This window comes from Tiliqua scincoides, chromosome 1 (genome assembly GCF_035046505.1).
Source record: "Tiliqua scincoides isolate rTilSci1 chromosome 1, rTilSci1.hap2, whole genome shotgun sequence".
In the NCBI taxonomy this organism is placed as follows: Eukaryota; Metazoa; Chordata; class Lepidosauria; order Squamata; family Scincidae; genus Tiliqua; species Tiliqua scincoides.
In genome coordinates this window covers 256,544,936-256,556,840 of record NC_089821.1, presented here as the reverse complement: position 1 = coordinate 256,556,840, position 11,905 = coordinate 256,544,936, and the positions used below count along the sequence as shown (strand labels likewise).

General features: G+C 45.0%; 1 protein-coding gene across 1 annotated transcript; it reads right to left on the bottom strand.

The window, feature by feature from the left end:
* Nucleotides 1-902: 902 nt before the first annotated feature.
* Nucleotides 903-11,071, bottom strand: SLC30A1 (solute carrier family 30 member 1). Its single transcript, XM_066621407.1, has 2 exons — nucleotides 10,453-11,071; nucleotides 903-5,466 (listed from the first exon to the last, which is right to left on the bottom strand). Exons 1-2 carry the CDS (start codon nucleotides 11,069-11,071, stop codon nucleotides 4,559-4,561), a joined length of 1,527 nt encoding a protein of 508 aa, XP_066477504.1. The 3' UTR covers nucleotides 903-4,558.
* Between the last annotated feature and the right edge of the window lie 834 nt (nucleotides 11,072-11,905).

Genomic DNA, 11,905 nt, shown 5'->3' with positions numbered 1-11,905 from the left:
ATAAGGGAAGTGATGGGGGCCCAGATGGCGCCACAGCAATCCCAGTGCCATAGGCACCTACAGGCTGGTCTCCTGATGGGAGCTAATGGTCAGCAAGCCTCAGAGAAGGTCCAGGAGATCCCTCTTATCACTCTGATCTGCCCCTCAGAGCAACTTCTGGAAGTTGCTGCACTGCAGGGCAAGTTCCCCCCAGTCCCTCCCCCTGCAAGCACTTACTAGCAGTTCTTAAATTCCTGTAGAGTTTCAGAACAGCTGTGCTAGGGTTTCTGGGAACCTAATCCTAGTGGATAATGAGAGTTGAGTGTATGTGCATGGAACAGTATGTGCATTGTAAGAACATAGGTTGGTCAGGCTGTATGAAGGGTCTGGAGGAAGCAGATACAGACTGCTGCTACAGTATGACATATGCTGTGTGTGAACAGCCCTTACATATGGATTAGGCATTTTCAGTTCCTAGAGATATTATATATGGAAGCAACTTCTGAATGCATAACTTATCTGAAAACTCCCAGTTACCCAAGTTAATTCCACAACATATTCCAGCTCCATTAATCCAAACCACCCATTATCTAAACGTTTCATATGTCCCGAAGGCCAGTTCATATGAGGATGATTAAGGCTAGCTTACCCAGTTTCCTGTCTTGTATAACATTTCCTTCTCAATCTTTATTGGGAGCAAAGTACCATAAATTTAACAGAAATCCATTGTCACTGGTATGTAGCCAGATACAGACACGCCAATGACTGTATGTCTTCTCATCAGTGGTTTCAAACACAACCCATATAATGCAAGAGATGGCAGCTTTCTAGCTACCAGAAAACATGGGAGTTTGATGCTCAAACACTTAGGTACACATAAGCAGCAAGCAAAGGGGGGGGGGTCAAAAATCAGGCTCACACACTTGTAAGACATAGAAGTCATCTTCACACAGGCAGTTTAATGACACAAACCCAAGATCACACAGAGGAATCAAAGCTCCTGTTATAAGTAAGGCTGCATTTGGCTTACAAAAAAAAAAAATCTTTCAACTATGTTCTTATCTCAGGCACATGAAGCATTAGTACCTTTCTGTCCACCAAGAGGTGAAGTGATGGTGCAAGAAAGAATCAAAATAGAACATTGTAATATTCAATTATTTTGTAAACATAAGCCAGAGTCCCAGAAGGCTACATTGATGCTGTTATGAAATTAAAGCAGCATATTTAAATATTGTACTTAATACGCTTAAATAGTTAATACTCCTTTCATAAGAAACAAAAGTAAGACAGGGGGATGCATTGTTAAGGTAGTTCTTTCCTCCATCAGAAAGTGCATTCTATGCAGAAATAGTTTTCCATTAACTCATGAAAATTGTGCGCGTGCTCTCACTGCTGGCTTGATCTTCAGAATTGAACTGCAACGTCATTTGCATACAGCAAGAGCTACAGATGCTCACAGGCTGGGGGAGGGAGAGGGGGACACAGACCTTTCAGCATAACAAAGAAATCTCCTTGAGCACTACTTGCTTCCAGAGGTATTAGAGATTTCAAAACATTCACCAAAACATGGGCACTCCTTTCAAATATGACATTTTGGAAAGGTATTTTCTCCCCTCAGGTATAGATCAGCTCTGCAAAAGGTAAGCAATGCAAGAAGAAAACAGTCCTTAGTATCCAATCATTTAATATCCCCTGGAGCGACCCCACATGTTATCAGTGAATGCAACACAAGCTATTTTGCAGTGAAACCTGGAATGGGTGCACAACCAATATATATGGTCACTGTGCATTCACTGCAGTACATCTCAATAAATTATGATGCAGTTTTTGCTATGAAAATGCAGTGCAATAAATTTAACAGCCATTTCTCATGTTGTGGGGGGGGGGTGTGCACCACAAATACATGTACTGAGGATATAGCATTCATTATTTCTAACATACATACTGAAAAATCCAGCACCACCTTATACAGGAATTTACAAGGCTGACTTCAATGTAATCACACGTAATCAAGTACAGTAAATGCCTCCTGTCATTGGAGAAGGTATTCAGAGTGTTCAGCTTTGTTTCAATCATAAGTTACCTAGCTGTTTTGGAAAGCTTACATGCAAAAGCAGAAAATAAATATTTTGCCATTAAAGCAAGTTGTTGAATATTAGAAAAAACAGACTTGCACCTGGTATACAATAGTTAACTGCTTTGCTCCCTTTCCACTGCAGTGCACACTCAAAATAAGAGTCAAAGTTCATGATTTGGAGAAGTATAGCAATTTCTTTTGTGTATGCGTGAGTTTTCAAAAAGCTATTCCAAGGTATACACCAAAAATCAAGAAGTGGATCCGTTAAAGCAAAGATTAGGTTAAACATGAGACTATCTTGAATGTGTGCCATCTTTCAAACTAGTGCGAGACAGGACCCTTTTGAAAAAGGGAGCAGGTCCATAAAGATAGGAATATAGTGGAATAGTACAGCTTCAAGACTTAAGATTTACAGTATTATGACTTTTCCTGTCTGTCCAGCAAGTCAGCTATACCAACCCAGCTGTGTCAATACTAAAGAGTAAAAGCAGCTGACACTTTCAGAACTGCTGCATTTTTCAAACGTGGCTGCATGGAAAGCATACAACATGATTATTGCATGCCTGAAGTAGCGAGTAGGAGACAAAAAGTATTAACAGGTGAAATCTGTAATAAAAGAAACACAGAAGGTATTGCAAAACATACTTGATTATATTATGACAGCTTTGTAACACTTTGTGTGTTAATAGTGGAAGCTTTGTTCTGCAAAAATAAGACTCAGCTGCAACACTGAGCAGTGGACATTTAAGTGCAAATTAGTGAAGTTCTTTGTTTTACAGAGAGAGGGAACAAAGCTGCACTGATAACAACTAAAGCAGTCAAGCAGAGGCTGGATTAAAAACACTGCAAGATAACCCAAAAAGTACAATAGTAGACAAATGCATAAAGCAGGACCAGACTATCCTCCTTACTGTATGCAATAGCTATTGTATACAGAACAGCTGTTGTAATAACTAAGTTATATATTTAAAATGTTGCAATTCTGTAATGCCTTCCAAGATGTCTTAAAACTAATTAGCATTAATCCACCTCTGTGAGGTAGGAATTATTCCTATTTTTAATTGAGAGTGGGGGGAAAAACAGAAGTGAAGACAAAGGCCAGCTGAGTGATCCCAAATTACTTTCACTCAGATTACTGCAGTTTGTGAAGCTTTAGTGGTTAGTCACTTTGTTTTAAGAGGTGTGTGCTTTCAAGCCACTTGCCCAAGTTCACATACCAAATGACCAGCAGACTGGAGAAAACCACTTCAGCCCACTATTTAATTTTACAAAACTGTTTGGGTCATTCGGCTTTGAATTAGGCTTTCAAGAGACAAGGTTGAACAGGGTTAGAATTCTGCTCCACCATATGAAAACTGTTGCAGGTAAGACTATTAACAGCATGTTGCAACTATTGTTTCAGAGGCAGTTGTCTGGGTTTCATTAGCAATAATGTTTCAACTGCATGTTGCTTTAGCCTAAATGGGCCAAATGGCTCAAAATGAGACATAAATACTTAAAAAAAGAATATATATTAAAATGTTTAAACAATATGCACCGATAACTTCTACTTGTTAAATTTTATTCCTAGGTGCTTCCTTGGAAAAATTAAATCCAGAAAGCTAGATGCAAGAGTAACAGACCTTTTCACTTCTGCAAGCCTGAGGTGGACCTGCTAAGACAAGCCAGTTCTGGATCTCTAGTCCCAGCATCTCCATTGGAGTTTGAGATGTTCCTTTAAATTACAAAACCTACACAATGTAATGAAGTTTAAGAGGAAAACATAGGAGGGAAAAGTCCACCAACAGGAAAATCCTTGAAGGGTATGTTCAATTTCTGTCTGAAAAGTTACAGTACGGGGGATATGAAAATAAACTCAACATAAAGTTTTATCATTTACATTTTCAAAGCAGCCACTTTCTCTTATTTCACAAGCCCAATACAAAAGGTGACTTTTATCAACAAGTACTGGATATATTTTAAGATGCTACTACTGATGCTATGCAATAAAGCTACTTTCACCTTTTCATTTAATGTCTAAAATTTCCCAAGTATTCTTTTTTTAAAAAAATAGTTCTGCCAACTTTGGTTTCCTTTCCTTATGGTTTATAAAACATTAAAATATGTACACACAAAGAAAACAGTACATGGAAAGAACAATCCCAATAAGAAGGCTAACACAAACTGAGTTCCCATTCCGAAGACGAGGGTTGCTGGATAATTGTTTTTAAAATTTTAAACTCTGAAGTCGCATATCAGTAGAAACGTCAAAACGTGCTCCCCAGAGTTGCTGCAGCATCGGTGAAGTTTTCTGTGCTATTCAACTAAAAGTGAACACAAACGCATTGTGTCAGGACGGCATGATGGTGTTCTTCCAAATGGGCAGCCTAGATTGAAGCACTGTGACAAGAGCAGGAACTTCAGCAACTACATGCTTTTGCAACTTGTCTCTTTAATGCCAATTTTTCTTCTCACAATCAACCTGCAGATGAATCCAGGCTTCCCTTGGCACAACTATGGAGATTACAGAGATGATTCAAATTGTTTGTTGGAGTCGGTTTCTGCCTCTAGCTTTACGGCAGGTATACATTCCGATTTAGTCCTCCTGCTTTTGTGGTGTGGAGAGTCAATGACTATTTCAGAGCATGAAATACTAATTGAAGGGGACTTTTCAGACTTTTTGGCAGTAGTCTTTTCTGCAGTTCCACAACACTGCTTCAGAGCACACTGGGTTCGGCATGGAAGTTCACATTTGCTTTTACCCACATCAGAGCCCGAAATGGGAAATTCAGGCTGAATGGTTGTTGCATGTATCCCTTCATCATGAAAGATCTCTTTAATCTGCTTTGCCACTTTCATGTATGATTCTGGATCCTGACATTTTATATGAGCAGTGCCAATGATCCGGCTTCCAGCCAGCTGCCAGACGTGCAATTCATGGATAGCTTCAACTCCTTCCAGTTTACGGAGTTTCTCATTTAAAGAGCGAATATCAATTTGCTTAGGAACAGTTTGCAAAAGAATAAGGGCAGATTCTTTAAGCAGTGGATAAGTTGTGTAAAGCAGAATGCAAACCATTATCAGACACAGTGCAGGATCTAAATATAGAACCCAGCAAGGACCAGCTACATGAATGCTCTCCAATTCAGTTGCATTTATTTTCCCAAGATCATAAGTTGCATTTTCACAATGATCATTGATACATGGGTTAAAGCAAGGTCCATCCTTGGGACACGGACTCCAGTAAGAGTAAAATACTAAGGCATTCACAACAACAATTACTGAACCCAAGGCATCTCCAAGAACATGAAGAAATACTCCACGCATGTTGAGTTGGGCACTAGAATCTACCTCAACTTCCATGTCTAGAGAATCATTACTAATATTCCCATTTGGCTGCAGTTTGAGTTGGCTCTCTTTTGCCAATTCACCTGCAAAGAAAAGAGTAACAATGTTAGATTAACAGGAAATTCATACATCAACCTTATAAGCGGTTTGGCAGGCTATTAGCAATATTCAGACAATACAATAAATGAAACATTTTAGGGGATCAGTTAGGGAGAACTATCCCTATTGCTAGAATATACACCAGGGTTCTCCGTGGGCCAGATCCAGCACCCTGTCTAATCCCTCCCCTGCATAACGGAACTTAGCATTCCTCAGGGGAACCTCCTTTTCATGCCACCGATCACCCCCAAACTGCACTCCAAACAGTTGCTTCTGGGTTCTGTCACCCCAGCAGCCATTACTCCCGGACTTCTGGACAGATACAGTTGGTCAGGGCACAGTTTTGGGGAGATCAGTGGCACAGAACAGCGGCTCCCTGGCAAAACAGTAAGCACCGTTCATGCCGGGGAAGCCTTTCCCGGTGCACGGCGGTCTCCAGGAGACCACTGATGTATACTAATACCATGAGGCAAATTCATTTTTATAGCATCCAAGTCAGTGGTTCATGAAGCGTATGTTATGAAAAATGATATGGCCTTTAAACTTTAGAGCAGAAGACTTCTACATTTTCAGACTCAGGACCCATTTTTTATCCTAGCATGTAGCATGACACCCACTTTTAATATCTGTACATGTATATGCACAGATCTGCTTGCCTCCTTTTCCTCCTCTTCTCTTAGAAGACCTTATCCCAAAAAATCTTGCTGATGCAACCTATCTTAGGTCGATCAAGATTTACCACTGAAGACAAACACTTCAGAGCATTTGAAGGACTTCACATGCAGTATTCTTCACAGAAAACCCTGTAAAGTAGGTCAGTGTTATCTCCAAATTGGAGATGAAGTCGCTGTGAGGAAAAAGGTTTGCCTAAGGTCAAACTAATGAATTCACAGAAGAATTAAAATGTGAACCAAGAACTCAGATATAGAGTATAAGTAGCTATAACTATAGGGTATAACTAGCATAGAACTAATTTTATCTTCGATGCTACTGATAAAGTGGACTTTAGTCCATAAAAACTTATGTGGAAGTATAGTGGGCCCTTGATATCCATGGGGAATATGTTCCAGGACCCCCTGAGGATACCAAATTCCACAAATAATTAAATGAGGGGGCCACTGGCAAACTCGAAGTGCCTTTCAGAAGCACCTGGGAGGCCTTCTAGTCACAGGTCAGCATCCATGAATACTCATATCTGCAACAAGGACCCACTGTAACTATTTTAACCTTTAAGGTGTCTCAAGGTTCTTTTTTGTTTTAGCCATCTGTGATTATATTTTTAAAAATAAAGGAAAACTATTTCAAATAATGATTGAAGTGTAGTAATAGATGAAAAAAGAAAGGGTAAATTATACTACAATGGTCATGAAATACTACATATGCAAATAAGGAACTTTTACAGAACAGCTTCACTCTACACAAGTCATAATTAGCCATGATATGTATCACTGCAAGATACTTGGAACAGCTTATATATTTGACATGGCAAAGAAGCAGTAGGGTTTCTGAAGAAGAGTAACATTTATCAAAAGATTATATGAATTCCATTACAATTATGGCTGCCTTTGTATGCTGGAATTAACTTGTTTAATGGTTGATATTCCATCTTATTGACATATACAGCCTCTACAATTCAAAAAAGATTTGAGAGGCCATTTTTTTTAGGTAAAGCTGTTGCTCAGATATTTAATAGTTTTGACAAATGAACACTAAACTATGGCATGAGCAATTGTTACCACATCAAAAATACTATACAAAAAGAATAGTTAATACAGGCCAGTCCTTGTAACAAGGTAGACTTTTCATTATGTAAACAGCAAGAGGGTGGAATTATCTTGGAATGGGGGGAAGAGGTCTGTGCGCAGATATCCACTGAGCAAAATGCTACTTGCACAATGGTTTCATCAACGTAACTTGTATTAACTTGAAACTAACAAACTCCCACACTTGTTTCACTAAGTTAAACTCCACCCATGTAATGAATTTTACTAGTCCTAATGACAGCATTCTCAAAGTGCTTTTCTTCAGCAGAGATTAAGTGCCCAATCCTATCCAGCTTCCCAGCACCAATGCAGCTGCTATGCAGCCCCTTGAGGAAGCCTGCATGATTGCCTCCCCCCACTGGTGGATGCAGTGCTGGAAAGTTGGATAGGACTGAATTCCAAAAGTTAGGTCCGTGGGTGTTTGAATAAGCAAACAATATTAAAAAGGCAGACCAAGGATGTTCACAGCTACACTTGAGCCATGCTCTAATGTGCTGCAAAACAATGAAATCCAAAGCTTCCCAGCCTGAGGGTCTATATACTAAAGCTCTTTCCTCCCTTTCCATCAAGTGAAGATAACTCAATAAGCCAGGGCAAGAGTTTGCTTAACCATGACACTGTTTTCCTGATGGCAGCAAACTGGGCCTAACCATTACCCTAACAAATAACCTATTGACAGGTCAAACCTGTGCCCCACATGGACCCTGCCAAACTCAAGTACAGAATTCATCAAGGTTAACGAATACATAAAAAATGTTGAAAAGCATCTCCAACTTTAACCTAATTTGCCACACCAAGATTTGGAAAGCTGATGGGGATGAGTGGAAGGAAGTCAGATAGTGAAATGCTTAGGAATGGATTCTTCTAGGTTTGGGCTGCTGAAATCCTTGCAGTCTAGGCATAGAATAATCTTGTATCAATCCAGGCTTGCAAATTTGGGCCAATATAGTTTGGAGGGAACAGGAGCATAATTTGAAACCTAGAGACAAACCCAGACACCTTTAGTTGTACAGAGGAGGAAAAAACATATCAGCATAGGCTGTTGGTCTCTACAATGGAAGGATTAATAGCTGCCAACAAATGGTGGCCCCAGGGCCAACTATAGCTTTGTAGGGAAAAGAGTTAGCTACCCAGCTGCCAAAAGCTACAAAATGGCCTAATAGGTGTTGCAACAGGACTTGGCTTTGCCATAAAAATAGCTGGTGTCTTTTGGCTGTTATATGCCTAATTATCCCAAAACTTTGGCTCCCTCCATTAAAGGCTGAAAAAGTTCACTGGCATTAATTAAAACAAAAAAATTAGAAAACTGCCATAGATTATTTCACTAGACCTTGAAGGATAACCTGTATTCCAGTCACCAGAAACTGACACATTTGTCTGAATAATATACACTTTTTTAAAAAGCATCCTGAAACACTTAGTGCTAAAAGCTCTAATGAGTTAAACTGAGATGTAGAAGTAAGTGGTAATATAGTAGCAAACTACTGACTGACTATTGGCAACCTTCAGTCTCGAAAGACTATGGTATCGCGCTCAGAATGGTGGTTCTGGAACAGCGTCTAGTGTGGCTGAAAAGGCCAATTCGGGAGTGACAATTCCTTCCACACCGGGAGCAAGTGCAGTCTGTCCCTGGTCTGTCTCCCTGGCTATGGGCCTTCCTTCTTTGCCTCTTTGCCTCAGTCTGTTGGCCAAGTGTCTCTTCAAACTGGGAAAGGCCATGCTGCACAGCCTGCCTCCAAGCAGGCCGCTCAGAGGCCAGGGTTTCCCACTTGTTGAAGTCCACTCCTAAGGCCTTCAGATCCCTCTTGCAGATGTCCTTGTATCGCAGTAGTATCAAACTACTACTTTGATATTATCCCAGAACATTGTCTTCTGCTAGGTATGTCCTTAACCGATCTGCCTATAGTAGTGTATGATATTGCAAGTCTGTAGAAGAGCTGCAATGTAGTTCGACATACGATTCTGCATATGTTGAAAAAGAGAAGGAAGCTGAAAAACTGATACTCTGCAGACTCAGTTTTGTGACAGTTATGTCAATGGACAACACACTTCCTTATTACAACTTGGTTGCATTTAAGAGCTGTAAATGAAAAGCGTCAAGAGTGCTGAAGAACCAACATCCTCCAAAGACTGCGAATGTAGAGCACAGAGGTCAAGTAAGTTCCCTCTGTTCAGCAAGAAAGACAGGACTTTGGGTAAAGAGGGGCTTTTCATTAATAGGAACCTATCTATTTTAGTAGGGCACTTGGAATATCCTACTGCAAGACAGGTTGATCCAAAAAGCTTTCCTTGAAAAGATCATTGCTCCATTAGCCTTTGCTGGCAGCACAAAACTTTCACAGACTGTGGAACAGCAAAGGATGACAGCACTGGTCTTCAAACTCCCTTCAGAGATCCTTTCCCACAACCTGTTCTGAGAAATCCCTGCAGGTCTACTAAACAGTAATGTTCTACAGAAAACTCCCATGCATATTCCCAGCACACAAGCAGCCCACAAAGCACTGAACAAGCCTATTAGACATGTTCAGTGCCCCGTTTCAGCTGAACGCATGACCCCCAGAGCACACTCCGCATTCCCATGGCAGCACATAACAGGAAACCACTGGCGGCGGTGGCAGGCAAGCCATCTTCAGAGAAAGTTGCTTCCCATCACTGATCTCCTCACTGTGGAACCCTTATCCTCAACTACAGTGCACAGACATACATGATGCAGTCCCCTTAGCAGTTCCCACTGTGCCAGGCTGCCATGACAGGAGGCCAGGGCATCTCAAGTTAAAAGACAGACCTGGAAAGAGAGTGTGTCCAGTTGCTGTATGGAGAACCAGCCCACAGGGCCTGAAGCTTGACACATAGTACACTCTCACTGCTTTTATTTACAGAGTTGAAGGCTTAGACCCCAGGACCAGTTCCCAACCCCTGGGCTCCTGCCCACAGTCTGGCTTGGAGAAGGGCTCCCAGATGAGGTTAGGGCAGGGAAGTGGGGCGGGTGGAGAGGCAGGGGAGGCAGAGCCTCCCCACTGGTGTCCTTTGAAAAGCCCCGCTGCCCTGTGAGGTGGCCAAGCACCCACAACCCCCAGGTATAGCGGCACTTTCCAAAGGACATGAGTGGGGAGCCTCCCCACCCTGGCTAGGGCCGCGCTTCTGTGAAGCCGAGCATCCCTGCCTCCCGACCAGCCACCCCGCCCGTCCCCAGTGACGGCAGCTCACCGATCTTCTCCAGGCTGAGCCCATTGGAGCTGCTGCAGTTCTCCACCAGGGTGTTGGTCTCCTCCTCCTTGAGCGGGTCTCCGGGCGGCCGCTCCGCCTTGCCCCGGGAGCCGCCGCGGTGGTGGCCGCCCCCGCCTCCCGCACCGTGCGAGTGGCCGTGGCCGCCCCCGCCGTGCTGGTGGAAGAGGCAGAGCCCCAGCAGGTTGACGAGCAGCCCGGCGGCGCCCACGGCGATGACCACGATGGGCTGCTGGATCTCGTGGGGCTCGGTGAAGCGCTCGACGGCCTCCAGGAAGATGGTGAAGCAGAGCGCGGTGAGGAAGACGGCGTTGACCAGCGCGCCCATCACCTCGGCCCGCACCCAGCCGAAGGTGTTCTTCTTGGTGGCGCGGGTGCGCTGGGCGAAGCGCACGGCCACCAGCGCCACCACCAGCGCCATCACGTCCGACAGCATGTGGAAGGAGTCGGACAGCATGGCCAGCGAGGCCGTCAGGCGGCTCACCACCACCTCCACCACGAAGAACAGGAACGTCAGCGCCAGCATGCACAGCAGCCGCGCCCGCCGGCACCCGTGCCGCCGCCGGGCCGGGGCCGCCTCGCCGGGGCCCTCCGCGCCCATGCCGCCGCCGCCGCCGCCGCGCTCCAGGCCGGAGTCAGACTCAGGCAGCGAGCCCTGCGGGGAGCGCCGGCACCGTCCTCCGCTCCGCTTCCCCTGTCGTCGTCGCCGCCGCCCCGCTCCTGCAGAACCTCCGCTCTTTGCAGACGGTTTGAAACTAACTTTGCACCCGAACCCCCAACACTCCTTTCCACACGGAACCCCGCGGCCCCGCCGGCCCCGCCCACAGAGCGCGGCCCCATTGGCTGCGGCCCCGGCAACCGGGCGGACTCCGCGCACACCACCCGCTCCATTGGCCCCGCGGGAACCCTCTTGGCCACGCCCACAAGCCGCTTCCCCATTGGACGCGGCTCGGGAAGGTGGGAGGCGGGGTAAGCGGAGCCAGGGCTGTGATTGGGCTAGGCGGCCCGTCACACCCGGTGGACGTTCCATCAGGCCGCCCCTGGCCCCGCCCTCGCCACACTCCTGCCTTTGCGGGACTGGTGCAAAAGGTGGTTGCGTGAAGGGGGGACGCCCTTCCCGGTCCTCCCCCGCCGCCCGGCTTTCCACACGGCCCGGCGCTTCTACACCCGGCCCGGCTTCACCTCCTTCGCCCCTGTGTCGTGCTGACAAGTGCTGCTCCCCTCCTCGTGTGGGGGCCGCACCCTCAGAGCGGGGGGGGGGGAGCTGTGTAACAGGGACGTGTGGTGGGTGGGGAGGCAGGTGAGGCAGAGCCTCCCCTCTGAATAGTGCCGCTGCTGTGTCAGGGGAGGCAGGGGAGGTAGAGCCTCCCCACTGGAGTCCTAAAAGTGCTGCCATCGTGTGAGTTGTGCAGGCAGTGTGGAGATTCTCATGTTA

What these genes read in the sequence shown, in the direction of transcription:
- SLC30A1 (XM_066621407.1), bottom strand. Translation starts at nt 11,071, where the DNA reads ATGGGCGCGGAGGGCCCCGGCGAGGCGGCCCCGGCCCGGCGGCGGCAC. An exon ending in GCTCAGCCTGGAGAAGATCG is followed by an intron (nt 5,467 to 10,452) that starts GTGAGCTGCCGT and finishes TTTTCTTTGCAG; the next exon opens with GTGAATTGGCAAAAGAGAGC.